Consider the following 19,679-nt stretch of genomic DNA (forward strand, 5'->3'; position numbering starts at 1 on the left):
AAACCTTCTAATAAAACGCCCCAAAGCCGAAATATGCAATACACCAACCGAGATGCTTCGAAAACCCTCCACACCAATTACCAGAGGCGGCCTGCACACATGTGCAACGACATCGGGCCTCAAAATTTTGAGGGTCTCAACTCAAAATTTTTAGGTCCTATGATATTAGTTATATATTATTTATACCTATAAAATATCAGATGTATATTAATTGATTAAATTTTAGGCTCTAAAGTAATAGTTATATATTATTAATGTTCATAAAATATCATATGAGTATCAATAAATTAGTTATCTATACTCGTAAATATAGTTCTAGTCCATTTTAATCTTTGCAAAAAATTTAATCTTAGATTATGATGTTCCTTTTTTACGTTATATACAAAGATAATTGTTTTGTATCTTGTGTCCCATTTGATTTAATATTGATAATTTATATGTTTACAAGAATAAGAGTGATTTTTTTTATATTATATAAAATTTAAATGGACAATTTTTTTAAAAAAAAAATTATATTTTTTTATTAAGGAGCCACTTTTATATTTTACACAGAGCCCCTAAGGGGGCGTTTGTTTCGGAGATTAAAAACTTATTCCTGGAAATCTAAGATGGGAATAAAAAATACCTATGTTTGTTATGAGATAATAAATAATGATACCTGAGAAATTATTATTACCAGGAACTTTTTATTCCTTTAAAGCCCGAAGTTGTATTCCCTCCTTATAAGCATGAGAATAAATTCAAGGTTGTCAGAACCGGACCAGTCATCGAACCGGCGAGCTCACCGGTTCAAGGTTCAATTGGTCGGACCGGGTTCAATCGGGTCGGACCGTTTTTAATGAAATATATATTTTTTTATTATATACACAAATAATACATACAAAATCATTTATTATTTTTCCCTCCTAAAATTTATTATAATTTTTTTAACACAAAACAATAGTATCATAATTTTTTTTTGTTATCATATATGTCAAAAGAAAAACCTTTACATGTAGTATACATTATAATAGTATTAGTATTATTTTCATGATAAAGTTAAAATGAATAACAAAAATGTAAAAGAAATATGTTAGATTTAATCTTTATGCGGGCTTTTCATGTGTGTGTTTTCCTAATGTTATTTTTGGTCCAAGCCCACTTGTCCTCCTAACCCTAAATGCTTGGAATAAATAGAAATGAGAAACAAATCTTTCTCAAAACAATAGCAGCAGCCAAGCAGCCACACTCCTCCATATTCTCTCAAATCTCATCTTCAATTTCTTTCTATATTCTCTTAATACTCATCTCTAATTTCTTTGATTGATAAAGTGTGTCCTTCTCTGTTTGTTTATTCTTCTTCTTCTTTTTGGTACTATGCTTGTGTACATAACAAAACTCCATCTAGTATCAATATTCACTCACCATGGTTAATAGTCTCAAGCTTCCCAATTCAACAAAAAGTTCAACAAAATTGATATTTCATCCATCTAATCCATACTCTTGCTATAAGTTAATTGCAAATCAATCATGGAGATAAAACCTTTATCAATTATTAAACAAATCATGTATATAAAAAAATAAAACATTTTTTCTGTTTTGTTTTCCTTTTCCTCGCGTGTTTGTTTGTCCATGGTGTTTTTCATTTAAAAAATAAAATCAACTAAAAATGCTGTGTTTTGACCCATTTGAAAAAAGAAAAAAAAAACAGAACCGTTAAACCGCTAAACCGCCTCGGCCGGTTCACCGGTTTGGCCCGGTTCCGAGCCGGTTCGAACGGTTTTTTTACCGGTTTTTTGCTGTCCGTTTTTCAGGCTTAACCGGACCGCTTTACCGACCGGTTCACGGTCCGACCGGTCCGACCGGCCGGTTCGGTCCGGTTTTAACAACCTTGAATAAATCATTCCGGTCAGTTTTATGTATAACCGATATATGATCCACTAGTTTATGCACGTTTTCACCATAGTTTTGTCAAGGAAGCAGTTTTTTATGTGACACGTACACAACACTTTGCCATGTGACATGCAATGGTATTTACTTATTTTAATTATTTATAAAAATTTAAAATGAAAGAAAAATAATTATAGTTAACCAAACACTTTTTTTACAAATGCCTAGGAATAAAATGCCTGCCATTATAATCCTAGGAATAGATTTCCTTAGAAAGAATTTGGAATCTGAGAAACAAACGCACCCTAAGAGTCGGAGACGCCACTGCCAACTACCATCATTTCCTCTAATTAGATCGTGGCTTGCAACCAACAAAGTGCTCTTACTAGCACCATCTGTATTTACCATCTTTCTTTAATTTTAATTCTACTTTCTATTTAATTTGTGTAAAATGACATAATAAGAAAATTATTGTTGAAAGGGAATATTAATCAATGAATTGATCAAATGCATATTTTTAGTTTTTCTATATTTGCATATATTAAATATGTTACTATAAATTATAATTGCAATAATGAAAATTAATAGAGCACTAGTAATGTACTACTAGTGGGAGGAATATTGTGACTTGGGAGGAGGGATGGGTTGGAGACTTGGAGTCCACCCTTGCCCTTTCTCGAATCCGTCTTTGATTAGGTCTAATTTAATTTTTTTCGTAACTTACAACAGTGACTTATGATTTAGAATTGTGCTAGTAATTGATTCAGACAAAATTATAAGTCATTCGTCAAGGGTCAAAGTGAAGATAGCTAGTTGACATTTTTGTGTTATCGTTGAATTTAAAATGTTTAGTCCTAAAAACGAGTACGTAGCGTGAAAGAAAAAGAATTATATAAAATTTTAGTAAGAAAAATGTCAACAAATGCGTCTTCAATAACATAGTTTAATTAATATGAATATTGTATTTTATATGTAAGATTGTAGTTCGAATCTCGGATTTTCTACTTATTCACTTCCACCTTGAGAGGCGAATTTTTAACAATTAGGCCACTTGACAAAAAAAAAAAACTGTCCTATACTCGGCCTAAGGTCCGATCGCTGAGGAAACCCTCCTCTTGGACCGTCGAGCAGGGCCCAAAAGCGAAGCAACCCATGAAGACACAACTTAAGTCAACAGACGATCTGCCTTGCACAATCGTAACGCTCGACATCAAAATGATGAACATTTATTGTTCATCGTGGCTCTCCAGCCGTTTTTCGACAGCCATTGATGACACTAAACATACTCATCAACGGTCTTGGCCTAGCTCTGAGGGCCATATATATATTCATCTCATGCAGAGGAGTCAGGTACATTCTACTCACTTTTAAAATCTCTGCTCCATGCATTCACTAACTTGGCGTTGGAGCGCTTGCATGTACAAAACTTCCCCCATTCACCGGAACGGAAGAAGAGCACCACATGCGAGATCATCTCTGATCTAGGTACGATCAAATGTTAACAAGGGCATTAGTTAAACAATTAAAATTATAATGAAAAGAATAAAAAATATTCAATAATATTTAGATAAGATGATGCGAATCTCTCATAACTTAATCAATATCTTAAATTCAATCTTTAATTTGAACATAAAATAATATTAAAATATTTATAAAAAGTTTATCGTTCATTTAAGTCTAACAAAACTCGAGGAATTTGTCGTAAAGAACATAGTATTAATTTATGGAAAAAGAAAAGTAAAAGGAGAAGTGGGGCGTGTGATGATAAGAATGGAAAATCGCGTGGTAATGAGCAGTAATGTTAAACTGTGGCGTGGTGGGGGTGGATGGAGTGACGTGCTGGTGTACAATAGTAATAAATACAATTAGAGAGAAGAGAAGAGATATCTCTCTCTCTCTCTCTCAAAAAACAAAACAAAGAAAGTAAATAAAGAAAGTACCCATTGCATTGCATTACTCATTAAATACTACTTTCAAACTTCACAACTTTTCACTCACTCACTCACTCTTCACTCTTACAATACACAGTAGAAACAAACAAGAAAGAAAGAATCAACTTACCATAAAATCAGAGTTTCGGAGGGAAACAAAAAAAAAAAACCCAAAAATGTTTGCTGAAGAAAATGGTCTTAAGGGTGACCCAAGATTGCAACACATCTCTCAATCCATCAGAGTCGTCCCTCACTTCCCCAAAAATGGTTCTTTTATTTTTATTGTCTCTGTTTTTTTATTTTAAATCGGACCTTGTTTTGTTGCTGTAGTTTAGTTTCTATCTGAAATCAACAGATCTATCTGCAACTATGTATTTTTTTTTTATTTTATAAAAAATGGGTCGGTTTTGTTTTTGTCTTTGTTGGATTTGGATTATTAAATTAACAACAAGCTGGTAAATTTTGCAGGAATAATGTTCCAAGATATAACGACATTGTTGTTAGATCATAAGGCGTTTAAAGATACTGTCGATATTTTTGTCGATCGCTACAGAGACATGCACATTTCAGTTGTTGCTGGTACTAGCCACTTCACTCTATTCTCATGCACTATTTTTTTTTTCATTAAAAAAAACACATTTTTTAATTGGGTGTTTGATATTAGAAATTTAGAACCAAATTTTTTATTTTTCTCTGACTGAAGATATATCAAGATATTGTTACTTGTTCTTCCATTTTTATTTAAAAAGAAATGTTTTTTATAAAAATAAAATAAAAAAGAGAAAAAAATTGTTTTTGGGTTTAAGTTTAAGGTTTATGTGTTTAATGTACTAACTGGGTTTGTGTTTTTGTTGGTATACAGGAATTGAAGCACGTGGGTTTGTGTTTGGTTCCTCAGTTGCGTTGGGCATTGGTGCAAAGTTTGTTCCTTTACGCAAACCTCGGAAGCTGCCAGGTATATATTTTTTGTTTATGTTGTTGAGTGTTAAATTAGTAGAACTTGCTTCTAAACTTTAATCACTGTAAGATGAAACTTGAAAGTACTAAACTTTTCTGTGAAATGGGATGGCCCATTTTGACATTGATGTTGGGGTTGGTTTATATTTCTTTTTCTATAGTTTATGTTTTGAGTCCAAATTTTATTTGACTTAATTTGAAGAAAGTTAAGTTGACTTATGTTGAAATGTGATGTTCTTTACTGCTTGAAGTTAAAGATTTTTTTTGAAAACTTGCATCTTCAATATTTGATATACAACTACCTTTTCCTGTAACAATTTTTATAAGCACTTTTGGGATAAAGGGTGTGACGGTCCTTTTGAAACTATGTGTGGAAAGGCCTTGTCCTACTTTGGCTGTTCCATCACATAAAGTCAATTTGCTGCAATTTTCATATTTCTTGGTTATGTGACTCAAACAATATCTAAGAGGAAAGTGTGAAACTGAAATGCTTTGTAAGTATGGGGATTGGATATAACGCAGTTACTGCATATACACAGTAATGAATTTGAACCGTCTGATTACAAATGAATGAACGGCCGAGATCTAATATTATATGAAATTATCAAAATCTGGATTGTGTAATAAGAACCATGAAATCATATATGGACGACCGAGATTCACTACTGCAGCAAACTGTGTGAATTTGCAACAGCAGTGATTTTAGGTCCGTAAATTTGAGTCATAGCTTAAATGACATAAGTTTCAATGTGCTGTATAAATATTCAATGTTCAGTGATAAACAAGTTTTCTTTGATTATTAATCCATGATTTTTAGTGAAACAAATGTATGTGGTGGTACTGTTGCTTAGTTTATCTATATATTGGTTTTATTGATCTGCATTGGCATAACTTGTCTGCATATAGACTAATTGGTAGATCAAGATTTTGAAATTGAGTCATTGCTGCATCAAATGATGAAAAATTTGTAAAAGAAGCCTTCTTCTATGGGTACTGATTGATACTGCATGAATCAGAATTGTAATAGGTGGAGATAAATGTGTCTTTTGGGCATCACTCTTTCTTTTTAACTTAACTAATTGGGGCCTAATTTGGATAAGTTGTATGCTATATGATAGGGATTTTACAATAATTTATCTTAAGGTACAGTAGTTTATGTTCAGCTTACTTTCATTTCCTAAATATTCAAGCGCAGGTACACACCTGATAATAAGCTGGAAGTGATTTTTTTGGATAAATTAGCTTTTTTTCAGTGTGTTTTAAGTTCAAACTTAAATTTTGAAATAAAAGCTTTTAGAGTTCTGAAACTTTCCCCAATCTTCAATTTATATATGCATATGTTTGGTTTGGCAGTGAGATAGCTTTTCTTGCGTCCCATCGAGTATTCATAGTAATTTTTACGGAGCTCTAAATTGTAGATTTGGTTAAACGCATAGTGATGCGTTTTTCCAAACACACTAATAGGCTATATCTATTTGAAGTACCAGTTCTGATGCTGATAATTTGGTCTTCACATTCACATTATGACCAATCTTTTGTATGCTTTATTTTCAGGTGAAGTCATTTTCGAAAAATATTCTCTAGAATACGGTACTGATTGCTTGGAGCTGCATGTCGGTGCTGTCCAACCTGGTGAACGTGCTATAGTTATTGACGACTTGGTGGCAACAGGTGGAACTTTATCAGCTGGAATAAGACTTTTAGGTGTGGATTATACGCGATTTTGTCAATATTCTTTTGCCCCGCTTCATTATTTGACCTATAATTGTTCAATACGCGATTTTGTCAAATATTCTTTTGCCCCGCTTCATTATTTGACCTATAATTGTTCAATGTATCTAGTTCTGGTCCCCAATATACTTTATGGTCTCTTTCCACTTGTTTTGTAGAACGTGCTGGTGCTGAAGTAGTGGAATGTGCTTGTGTGATTGGTGTGCCTGAGGTTAAGGTAAGACCAAGATTTTCTATGTTATAGCTACTTCAAAAGCATAAAATTCTTAAACAAAAATGATTAAATACACAAACAATTTAAGTTCGTGTGTTGTTTCTCATCTTGATAGCCTATTGGACTTCAAATTTGTTGTACATGACTTTCAAAGGCTTTGCCCGTTATTTCTCTTCTGTTTGATTTATTTATCGGCAAAGGAAACAATTGATATCCTTATAGACGTGCTTATGGTTATTTGAATACTTCAAACTTCTCTCGTTGCTGATGTAAAGGCCTCGTTGGCGAGGCGAGTTCTCCTAATATGTAATTAGCTCTATAAGGACTCGTTGAGTTGGTCTTCCCCGGCTCTAGCAAGTCCCGGGATCTAACTCGCCTAAATTGTTTCTTTATATAAAAAAATAAAGAATACTTTAAACTTATAGAGTGATATTGTTTTTTCTTCTTATAGATGATTCTTATTTGAAATGATGATGATGAAAATGTAATGTAATGAAGCCATCTTTTTACAGGGACGGTGTAAACTGCTTGGAAAGCCACTTTATGTCCTTGTGGAGCCACGTCAAGTAGATCAATGCTTTTGAGGTTCGTCACTGTTTTTCCTGAAATGGGAATTCTGATAGTACTTTTTTCACTTTAAATCATCATTGTTGTTGTGTGACTCTATTCATTTTGGTGAATGATCTCACATTGTCAATAGATTTCAAAATCAGCTTTTGTTGATTGTTTTTTGACTCTTTGTCAACTTTAACCTTTTATGCTAACGTGGTAACTGGCCTAACAATTTAGCTAGTGCGTCCCAAAAACAGAAGAAAACAAATAAAGACACATTTCTATGTCGATTCTGTCTTTTGATCTGTATGAGGGACCAATATGGTTCTTTTCATCAATTGAAAAGACAGACTTAAAACAACTTATAATCTAATTTCTTTGTTCCACAAGTGTATTACTGTTACCATTTTGAAAGTAGTATATCCTTCTAAATGTATATGCATTCATTCATGCAGGATGTGATTTTACAAAAGCATGCTTCATCTTACAAACACAAGCCATAATGTGATGCAAGAACTTTCGCCTGTGGAGCGTCGTTTCCTGACAAAAGATCATCCTGGAAATTGTCCTCTTTGTATCTTTATCTTGTACATGTTAGGATATCATGTATGGTGGTTAACAATTTCGAACAAAACATCAAGGGATTTATTTTTCTGGCATTTAATTAATAAAATGTCAATTTAAGGCCTCATTTGTCTAATCATGTTTCATTTTTTGTTGTTTGAAATTTCACCCTTAAGGTGGATAAGTAAGATGACTGGGCTAAACTCATAGAACGTCTAATCAAGTTTCTAGTATTGAAAGATGAGAAATGATTAGATTTACTATATGTTGAAGTTGAACTAATTATTGATTACAAGATATGAAGTGATTTTTAAATTGAAATCTTATTTTTGGGCCTCACTATAAGCTGAACTAATTTGATTTTAAGTTAATGATCATTATATAGTAAGGAACAAATAATAATCTAAAAACCAAATATATTTTTACCAATCATTCCAAAAATAAAAGTTATGTTGCAAATTTTATATTTGTAGTTAAAAAAAAAAGTCATCTTCCCAAGACATGGACAGCATTTGAATCACAAATCAAGTTAAATTACTTTAACAGTACAGTCTAGCCACAGTTCTTTCATCCAAACAGCTGTAATTTTGTCAAGTAATTGACTTATCCTGTATATAGTGGACTAAATTTAGAGCATCTTTGAATGACTAGAATGACCATTATAGTTAATTATGTTCACATTCCTGTCTTAAGTTTATTTTTGTACGAGTTCATTTCATAAGGACTGAACGATCCGGGAACCTCACAAATGTTCATATCAATCAAAAGGTTATTTGATTTTAATTCAATATACCCCATAAACATCTTCCATTTATCCTAAAGAATTAATAACAGCAAGCAACATAATATATGTTTGTTTTTCCTAAGTTCCTAAGACAAGTGAGGTGAAGGGCAGGATGGGGGATTGGGCCCAACCAAACCCACCCTTAACCAGCCCTGCATCAGCAAAGAACACTTCTGCTATCATCTCTCCATAACCACATACAATGTCTTTTTACTTGACAAAAACAGAGAGGGAAAGCAAACAAAATTTTATCAATTAAGTAGTCTATTATTTTTTATATATGCAAGTTTACAAAAAAAGTGGTGCAATGTAAAAGCTCGTATATGTGTGCAAAATAAAAACTCGAACAGGTATAAATACATTAGGGGAGCTACTGTATTCAATATAAGCTTAACTCACCTACAGGATTTACTCATCGACCAGGATGAGACAGTGAGATCTAGGTCAAAAGTGGAAGAACAATATATGATACCACTTCACATATATTTCTAAATATTTGTTACATTTTCATTTGAAGGAGAATCAACACTCGTCGTACTATCCAATTTGAGAGCATGTCTTGCAACTCGGTTTGTCTGTTTTCTCAATCTAACATTATCAATGAACAAATCTGCTATGATCTTTCTCACCTCATCACCACAGATTACACCATCTTTTATGTCATTATTGGTTTTATCTACGTCAGAAGCTGCAATTCTGTAGTCCTCCTCTAAGTTTTCAACCTGATCAAATTTAAATAAGTTCTGTAACTATAGAGGGGTTTGCAAGAGAGAAGTTATTTTGTCAAACTGAGTTCTATTGAAACAAAGTAATTACTGCTCGACTCTGCAACTGGTAAACGCATAGCAAGCCACAGGAAAAAGATCATCCGTACCTCTGCTAGTAGGATGTCAATTTGGTCATCAGATGTCTTTAATTGATTAAAAGCATCATTTAATGATGATGGATGCAAGAGTGTTCTATCATCGTCTTCGTAAGGAAGATTGAGATTGCAGTCTTGAAGCTGCTTAAAAAGAACCCCGCATTTCTCAAGCTGTTTTCTCCAAGCAGTTTCTGCCAGTTCCCTCTTCTCTCTTTCATGAAGTAGTAGTTTCTGAATACACAAGAACAACAAACATATTGTCAGTACATAAGTCATGCATTCTGGGTTCATAGCTTGATTTAAGTTCATTAGCCAAGCAAACGAATATTCAGGTAAGGCAGTGAGGAAGTAATTGCCATTTGAAAATTTAACTTCCAGACCATGTCCTGCTAATTACATTCCATATAAATTCACAAAGAAATAAAGACAGTTATTAAAACCTCTGAAAAAAAGGGAAAACAAAAAAAACCCATAGCATAAACAAATTCAAAATAAGATAGGAAAGTCAAGATCAATAGCTGAAAGCAAGAACCCAAAAAAGACAATATATATTTCACACTTCTAACAGACACAATTTTGTATATGAACTGCAGAGAGGAAGAAAATTGTGTGAAACATGTGCGCAGAACCTACCTCAGCTTCACATTTCTCCTTTATGGACTCGTTAAGTTCCTTCTTCAATTCTGTTCGGGAACTACGGAGAGATTTGACCTCTTTAACCAGAACTTTAATATCTGCTTTGGATTTTGCTTCTAGCTCTCCATACTGTTTTGACATAACATCCAGCTGCTCTCTAGCAGCATCTAAATCCTGCAACAGCACATCGTTCTGCTGAACAATTGATTCCTTTGTCAAATTCTGACCAACATTTCCATCCTGGTATCACATGTGAGATAGTATGAGCCATTTTTTAAATCAACAGTAAGTCCCCCAAAGCGAAAAGTTTAATATCTATCAAGCAAATATAAGAATGTCATACCGATTCAGACTTAAGTTTCATCTCCATTTCCAGCGACTTTCGTCTAAGTTCCTCCATATCCCACTGCATTTGGGTAAATCTTTCCCTCTCAATCAGAATAGCTTGCTGCAAGTTCTCCTTGTTTTTCTGTTTGGTAGTTTCTAGTTCAACTTCCAAATCCTTGACCTGAACAGATCCAATCAATTATGGACACATAGTATCTATAAAAATTGAAGCTTGTATGCATGTTGTGGAACATAAAGAATCCGGTATCCATAGAATATATTTATAGATATATTTATTCGAGTAGCCTCTGGCCAATTTCAGCTATACGAAAACTATAAATAAATTAATTTACAATGAAATGCATGCCAAATCACATATGGTATACCTTTGTCGTAAGAAAATCCTTTGCAGCTATTTCTTGATTTAATCTAACTATAAGGTCCTCCATATCAGTTTTCGCTGTGACTAACCTTCTCTGCATGGTTGAAAGAATCCTGTTCAGTTTATTGCGTTGATCTAGCGGAAGCACTAATTGAGCATCACCAGTACTTTTCAACTTTGTGTGGCCGACAATATCTGTTTCTCTTGAAACCGAAGCATATCCAGGAAGGTCGACAGAGCCGTTACTAGATGAATTTGGAATCCCAAAATTAGACATGTCACTACCTCGTACTGAGCTTCCATCACTTGCAACACTATCATTTGAAAGCTTACGAATGTGACCAAAAACTTTAGCATGCCCAGGCTCAGAGAAAAGCTCCAGGGTATTATTAGCTAGAAGTGAAGAATCATATGAATTACCATTACTTCTGTCCTTCCCCGTAACATTGTTCACATGTCTGGTATTTACTTTATGCCTAGGAAGTCCTTCTAATTGTTCTAGAATAGTCTGACCCATAAACAAACCCTCATCAATATTTGATATGCCATATTTTACAAGCTTTTCTATTGGATTTGTCGTATCTTCATCTAGTGTCAGGTCATCTGTCCCAACTTCAGAATTATCATCCCGTCCAATTCTAGGAGTTCCTACTTCCGATGCATCATATGGAGTATCACTACCATAATCTGATGCAACAGATGAACTACCAGCAGCTAATGATAAGCTCGAATGGAGAGGTGATTGCTCCGAATAATCTCTGTTATTGGAATCGGGATCTTTTACTGAATTCTGTTGGCTTGCATCTTGAAATGCTGACATGTGATTACATGAGGTAAACATTATAAAACACTCAAGAAAGCTGACAATCAATTAGCATAAACAGTTCAACTGACATGTCTGAAGCAACTAAATGCAAGATGCAAAACACAAAATCACATACAAGATCTAGCAGCAGTTTCTAGCTCAAGAAACGAGGCCACGGGTGCACATCTTGATATATCAATGTCTGACAATAGTTTGGTGACCCACTCCTCCAACGAGCGCCTTCTCTGTAGCAAAAGTAAATGTCTTAAAATCTAAAACTGCCTATTCAACTCCTGTATTGATACAAGTGTACAGGTGGCACAAATCTTTAAACACAAACAACCTCGGTTAAGATTCAGTTAGACAACCTTACCTAAGAATATTAAGAACCTCACTACGAAAAATATTGAGAAAATTCTTACTAAATAATTTAGAATAATCTTTACCTATACGTAATAAGGAGAACAAGGAGGTAGTTTTCCAGCTACATTTTTAATGTATATTAATACAGAAGCACAAGAAGACATATTCTTATGTTTATTACTAATCTTTCGATCATTTTGGTAAATACAGTAACGGAATCCATCTTGATTAGACAGTGGCAGATGTTAAGTAATATTTGAATGTAAGCATGTTTAACAAAAATCTAAAACAGACATATGAGGTTAGAAAATAACTTGATTAAATTTCTACATGCTAGTAATTTTCAGTTTGCAACGCATTTAGACCAAGTATGTTTGTGTTGAATTCAAGCAAGACGACATATGCAGATCCATAATCCCGAACACACAACAATTGGTACTGTAACAAGTCTAAGAAATTTCCAACCTCTTCCAACAAAGCTCGGCTTTTCAATCGTAAGAGTCCCTTGGGTGGCGCTGGAGGGATATTTTTCCTTGGAAACTCCTTTTTAAGCTACACAGACAGCATATGGCAAAATAGTCAACTAATCAGTGTTAAATAAACAAGCACGGACATACACATAATATTTATCTATCTCTATCATATGCACACGACATAGGTCAGACAGTGTGCTTGTTAAACCATTTATAATTTATAAATATTTGATTTTGGTTCTATTCTCATCGTCTAATGACTAACATTGTTTTCTCCTTCAAACTAATTAATACTTGAAATAAATTATATTTTCCCGCAGAAGACTCTGTCTTACTCGTATCTAGCAATGTTTCAAAATATGTCAGCTTCCCTCATTTTGTTGTGCACATGTGTTATGAGAGCATTCTATTCATTGATCACAAGGCATATTATTTCCAAAGCTTCACATCATTCTCTATTTTCCACCTCAAAGGTTAGTATATGGGTTTCTTTCAGATCTGGTTTAGTTCCAACTTCCAAATCCAAAACTTCGATATCAGTTTTCTAAATATGTCCTGTTTTGAAACTTCTAAACTACATTGATACTGTTTTTGAACAGAACATACAACTCATGAACAATGATACTCATTATTCCTTGAATTCTCATTGACAATTCCGAAAAAGTAAATAAGAAAATTAGCCATATGCAGATTTGTTAAAGTAGATTTAATCCTTTAATAGAGAAAGTAAAAAGTGCTTCATAGTTTAACAAAATGGTATAAGTATATGGGTGATTCATCCTATATTAATTTTAATAAGGCAAATGCTAAATAGTGCCCCAGGGGCACTTGTTAAGGATTCAAATTTAGAAAGTTTTACTTGGAAATTGTGTAGTCAATACAACAAAAGTCTATATTTTGATGTTTTTCATGCACAACTTTTATTTTATTTCTTCTTTTGGTTCCTTAACTAGTGCCCCGGGGGCACTGGTTAGCAAGACCCTTAATTTTAAATGCAGTAGAAATGGAATGGACTCTTCCACCATTATTGACACATTTTCCCATTTGTCTTCATTTTCTGAGTGTGAGAGTATTGGAGACTTAAATATATGTTCATTGAATATTTTTTTCCTATCTTTTATGTCTTTCAAATTTACAATAAAATGGTTAAAAATACTAAAATGGTTTTCGACGATACATGTCTCTGTGTATGCCCGCACATGTGAGGATATAATGAGTAAGTGAAATTCAATAGTCAGAATCATAGCCAAAGTAGATATACATGAAAAAACTAAACAGAAAATTAAAACGCAATTGACAATGATAAACTTACATCAACATACAAGTTTAGAAAATCATTGAACCTTCTTAGTACTCCATGGATATTTGTAATCCCTTCTGGTGATTGAATACCAACTTGAAGCCTGTAGAACTGTCCCTTAATAAAGTTAAAAATGAAAACTAACAAAGAAGCTTCTATTCCACAACAAACTACAGTGTAAATGCATAATCGTGGAAAACCTGTAAATCATTAATGCCTAAGCCACCTAAGTTTATCTTTTCAATAGAACAGTATCCTAGTTTGACTTTACAATCACGTTCCATAACAACAAATGATGTAGAATTAAATTACTTTAATATTGCTTAGTGCCTTTATGTTGGAAAGTTTTGTCACTGAAAAGAATATTGTCGTGTGCCTCTTGATAGTTTAAGCAGTTAGGCTATGAACAAAAATTCGAAAGAGAGCAAAAATAACCCTACAGCAGTGTCATTCAAATTTAGCAACATATAGATAATACTATTATTAGGAATGTTGTTAGAGTTCAAATTTAATCATGAATAGAAGTTTGGATTTTGAGCAAATTTACCACTATTGGATCCGAGTTCCTTGATTTTGGTACAAAAACCCAAGAGGGTATTATGACGCAATAACTCCAACCGGTACGATGATTGTGTGGCCATTCGGTATCCCGCCCGTTCTGTATAATAGGAAGGAGAGGATAAATTAGCTTAAAATACCAGAAAATACAACATTTCTTTGAATGATGTGTTTATATAGGCAATGAAGATTGAAGAAAATTATATCCAAAATTTTAAGGAGAAAACAAGGAATTCACATATCATACTATGGGGTTTGCTAACTTAGACCCACCTAAAAACATGAAGGTCTAAGTTAGCAAGGTGCACCTTTTCACTTTGGACAAAAAAACCTTGACATTTAGTTATTTTACACTAGAAAATTGAGGGTTAGTTAGGTAAATTTTATTAAATGTTGGTGCACTCATTTGCTAATTTACACCCACTTAATTATAAATATATGCAATCTAAATAAACAACATAGGAAATCAAAAAATGACAACTTAAGAAAACATGTTACTCAACTTTGAAAAGGTGCACCTTGCTAACTTAGACCTTCACGTTAAAACATCAAATCAATTTTACTAAACTACCCTTGGCTTGAAACTATATTAAAATAGTAAAAAAGGGTGTTTTGGTCTAAAGTGAAAAGGTGCACCTTGCTAACTGAGACCTTCATGTTTTTAGGTGGGTCTAAGTTAGCAAACCCCATCATACTATATATATGACTTTTATATTTTCAAAACAACTGCCAATGTTTTGTCCGTGAGAGATAAAGAACTACCAGACATCAAGAGCTAACTAAGAAGGGGCCAACAATTTGTCAAAAAAAAAAAGAAGGGGCCAACAAGCCCCCTTTAAATGCTTGTGAGAAGCATTCGAATCTACACTTGGTTTTCACTATGCACCTCTAATCCACACAAACAATAATGTCAATATTGTTCAACAAATTTTCATCTTGGAAAGTACTTCATAACTTTCACTGAGTGCTAGAAACCTATTTAAACCATTATCAAAACACATTGTTTTCTAAAAGATTTAATCCAACCTCTATCTTCAAATTCCACTAATTTAAAAATTGCCAAACAAGATTTTGAGTCACTTTCCCTTTCCTCCCTCTCCTTACCAATCATCAACACATAGCAAGAGAAACATGACATCCATCTTAATAAATGTTTAAAAAAATTAAGCTCAAATGTCAATAGGATTTATACTCATCTAAATTCAAACTCTTCCAATGCAGCCGAGGAATGGTGTTTGTTTGGTTTCCACTTGAAAAATTGTGAATTTACATTTGGACTGGGCGTCCTAGTCCTAACATAACCAGTACAGAATGTCTAAAAATTATGTATACAGAGAAACACTGCAAGTGATGAATTTTGCTAGCTAGCATAAAGCGAACCAGGACTTGGAAAACTGGAAACAAATTAGGCAAGTCGAATCATCAACTTCTTCAGGTACAAGATCGCCTCCAAGTGATCAAGGGTCCGTTTGGATTTGACTTATTTTTGAGCTTATGAAAATAACTTATGGAAATAAATGAAATTTTAAGTTTTTACTAACAAAAATTGTATCTTTATGAACTATTTTCTGATAAACTACCTTGAAAAGCTTATAATAATGCATAAAAGCTTATTTATTTGCATAAACAGTTTCGCATAAGCTAAAAAATAAGTCAATCCAAACGGCCCCCAAGAATCAATGATCTCCATGGCACAGCTTAAAATTTAAAAGCAACTATAACCTAAGTCCTTGCAATTATGCTGAGAGTTTATACACTGAATCAAATACACAATAACAGTTCATCATGATCATCGGCGTCAATCAAATCATGATAATAGCCGTTCACATAATACATAATAATATAATAATTAACTCTTGATCGCCAACAATGAAGTAAGGAAAGTGTAATTAATTAGTTAATTAATGAATTACATTAAAAAAAACTGCACAGAATCGCGCGAATAAACCTATGATTAGATTAGATAAGAAAAAAGAAGAAACTAACCCATTTTCTCGGTGCAGGACTCCAATCCATGCCAAGAGGCAGCGGCGAAGTCCCATCGTGTCTATGCTTGGGAGGACTTCGTCTCTGCATCTTTTTCTTCTTCGTTACAGATTGAAATCCACTTTATCTTTCTACGATTCGAAGATCATGACGCGATTATCAATCAATTATTATTAATAATCTGAGCTATAAGCTTAATCGGAATTTGCGATTTGAATTGAGATTTGAAGTGAAGGTGAAAGCACCGGAAAAAACTAGGGTTTCTCCGATCGGATCGATGCTGAAGGTGGAATCTATGCCGGCGTTGGCACACAGTGGAGAAGGCGCACGCTAAGAGTTAGAAGCGGTAACGTGGCTAAGAGAAGCCTATGTGCAATTGTGCATAGTGCGTGTTTCGTGTGTTGTGTACACGTGGCTTCTTCTCCAATGAAAACAGAACAATTCTCTCGTGTGATAAAAGCACTTTAAAATTAAGTGCGTTTGCTTTTGCAGCTCAAGTGAATCCAAAAACAGCAACAACACCTATAACTGTCTTCTTCACACACCCGGCATTAGAGATTTAGAGGAAACAAAAGTTCTCAACACTCTTTTCGAGGGGAAAAACGATTGGGCCTGGGCTCAATCAAAATATAAGAATAATTTTTTTTCTACCCCAACAATTGTCAATCTACCCCAACATTAATTTTGAATGGACGAATTTACTCTTATATATAAACTAAAACCTCGAAGAAAAAAATTTGGTTACTGGAACACTTTGGAAAAAAAATGTTCTAATATGTAAATATTTTTTTGTTACCGGAACACTTTGGAAAAAAGTGTTCAGGTATATAAAATTTTTCTATTTTTTTTTAGCTGAACACTTTGAAAAAAGTGCGTAGGTATGTAAAATTTTTCCAAATTTATTTTGTTACCTACACACTTTGGAAAAAAGTGTTCAGGTATGTAAAATTTTTCTAATTTTTTTTATTACCTGAACACTTTGAAAAAAGTGTGTAGGTATGTAAAATATTTTCAAATTTATTTTGTTATCTACATACTTTTGAAAAAAGTGTTCAGATATGTAAAATATTTCTAATTTTTTTTTGTTATCTAAACACTTTGAAAAAAAGTGTGCAGGTATGTAAAAAAAAAAAAAAACTTTTTTCCAAAGTAATATGTAACAAAATAAATTAGGAAAAAATTCGGTTAACAGAAATCGAACTTTTTTCTAGTTTAAATTTAGGAAAAATTCGGTTAACAGAAATCATTTTTTTTAAGGCAAAAAAAACTCGATTACCAGAAACCGAAGTTTTTACTGAAGGAAAAAAAAAAAAAAAAAAAAAGGAAAGGGGGCCATCTGGGCTTATTTTATTTAACATTAGTTGGGATTATTACCCGCACCCTATATTTGAACAACTGCACCCTACAGACTAACATGACAAGTGGGGTACCTCTTTCTCTTAAGCCCCTTTTGTTTGCGAGTTTTGCGGGGAGGGGAGGATTTTGAAAATTAAAAAAAATTAAGTGGAAGAAATAAAGGAGTTTTGAGGGTTTTTTTTTTTTCATAACACAAAAATTTTCTAATTTTGTGGAACTCAAAATATGTATTGGAGGGGATTTTTTTCTCTACTTTCCTCTATCCAAAGTCCTACCCTCCTTTTCCCTTCAAACTCCCAAATAAAGCCTCAAGTGTATGAATTTTACTCATGTACTCTTTAGAACTGGAAGGAAATATACACATAGATAAATTATCAATAACAATTAATATGGATTGAAATGCTAAATGAAATTATTTTAATTAAGTAGTTTAGTGGACATAATTTCGATAAATAAGTGAAAATTTTTGAATTTGAACTCCGACTTATGCTATATGTATAATCATATATTATCTTGTAGCTTAAACATTTTAGGCTTTTTTAGAAAGAAAAAAAATGACAAATACTAATAGTTAGTTGTTAATTTTGTTAGAGGGGGTTTGTTATAATCTTCTTATCACTCTATCCCTATATTCCTCCGCATACCACCTTAGACCATCTCCAATGGTTGTTCTTATTTTTGTTAAGTACTAGTACTTAATAGGTACTCTCATTTAAGCAAAATCAAAATAGTACCTAACAGGTACTAGTTCTAAAATAAGACTTAGTACCTATATCATTTTTTGTGGGACTCATTTATAATGATGTAGAGCTATTGGTTAGATGTGTTATTGACGGGACCTATTTAAAACTTTTTAAGAATTGTTGGGTTGGAGAGATTGAGTACTTATTAGGTACTACTATTAAAAAATTATAAATGAGTGATGTGTACATGTGAAGCCCAATTAAGTACCAAAAAATGGGGAGCTCCATCGTGAATTTCCATTTCTTCCCGTGTGTTTACCTCTTTAGCTTTTCTTGCTAGAGAGGTTTTAGGGTGTTTTTTTTTTTTTGGAGTTTTTGTGGTGTTTGGGAGTTTGTTTTATTTTCTCTTTGATTTTCTTTCTTATGTTCTGAGTACTGCAGGTACTATTTTTTGTTATAGTGTATTTTTATTCTTTTTATATATTTATATATTTGTCATTCAATTTTATATTTTTTAGGAAATGCCTTAAAGAAGTGGCCTTTCTTTTGAAAAAATAAGACAAACATTTTATAGTGTGCATAATTTAAAACGTCATACTAACTTGTGGCACCTATTAATTATTTAAAAATAGAAATTTTATATTGTAAAAACTAAATTTTTAAACTTTTGAAAAACTGAACAAATCTCAAGAAAATATTTATATATGTGATTTATTAACTTGTACCTAAGACAAATGTTAGTATTTTTTTTTAGTTATGTGTGCAATTGTAAAGACTAATTTCTCAAGTCTTGTGACTTTTTAATGGACGGCAAACTCACCCTAAAAGTTTTAACGTTAGTGTATGTCCAAATAAACCCAAAATCTTAATTAGACTAGAAGAGACTTGTACATCTCATCTAAACGTTTTTGGGTAGTATACTATTTTGTTAAGGGTTATGCTCACCGGTGCCCCCGGGGCACTGGTTAAGGAAACCAAAAAAGGAAATTTTTAAATTGAAAATAATACTTTTTAGACTTTCGAGGCGTTGACTGCACAAAGTTCAATGTCATATTACTATATTTGCTTCCTTAAACAGTGCCCGGGGGCACTGTTTAGCATTTTCCTTTTGTTAATTTTGAAGCTCTTTGAATCTGATGGTTATGATTATGACTATATTTAAGTCAACCATTAAATAGTCTGTTATATAAAACTTATCTATCTTTACTAAACTTTCTAATTGTGGTTAGAAGTAGGGATGGCAATGGGCGCCCACGGGTGCGGGTTTGAGTGATACCAAACCCACACCCGAAATCAACACCCAAACCCAAACCCAAACCCAAATCTGTTCGGGTGGCAAAACCACA

General features: G+C 33.1%; 2 protein-coding genes across 2 annotated transcripts; one reads left to right on the forward strand and one right to left on the reverse strand.

Annotated features, from left to right (window-relative positions):
* The first annotated feature begins 3,759 nt into the window (after window positions 1-3,759).
* On the forward strand, window positions 3,760-7,945 carry LOC123898963 (adenine phosphoribosyltransferase 5-like). The gene is made up of 7 exons (XM_045950012.1): window positions 3,760-4,067; window positions 4,269-4,379; window positions 4,663-4,755; window positions 6,312-6,461; window positions 6,647-6,705; window positions 7,215-7,287; window positions 7,710-7,945. Exons 1-6 carry the CDS (start codon window positions 3,977-3,979, stop codon window positions 7,284-7,286), a joined length of 576 nt encoding a protein of 191 aa, XP_045805968.1. The 5' UTR covers window positions 3,760-3,976; the 3' UTR covers window position 7,287; window positions 7,710-7,945.
* A 981-nt stretch (window positions 7,946-8,926) lies between these two features.
* Window positions 8,927-16,886, reverse strand: LOC123895635 (PX domain-containing protein EREL1). Its single transcript, XM_045946093.1, has 10 exons — window positions 16,295-16,886; window positions 14,298-14,408; window positions 13,763-13,861; window positions 12,443-12,529; window positions 11,751-11,859; window positions 10,814-11,622; window positions 10,444-10,608; window positions 10,098-10,340; window positions 9,477-9,695; window positions 8,927-9,324 (listed from the first exon to the last, which is right to left on the reverse strand). The coding sequence occupies exons 1-10, from the start codon at window positions 16,382-16,384 to the stop codon at window positions 9,091-9,093; spliced, it is 2,166 nt and encodes a 721-aa protein (XP_045802049.1). The 5' UTR covers window positions 16,385-16,886; the 3' UTR covers window positions 8,927-9,090.
* Window positions 16,887-19,679: the final 2,793 nt, after the last annotated feature.

This window comes from Trifolium pratense, linkage group LG7 (genome assembly GCF_020283565.1).
Source record: "Trifolium pratense cultivar HEN17-A07 linkage group LG7, ARS_RC_1.1, whole genome shotgun sequence".
Lineage (NCBI taxonomy): Eukaryota > Viridiplantae > Streptophyta > Magnoliopsida > Fabales > Fabaceae > Trifolium > Trifolium pratense.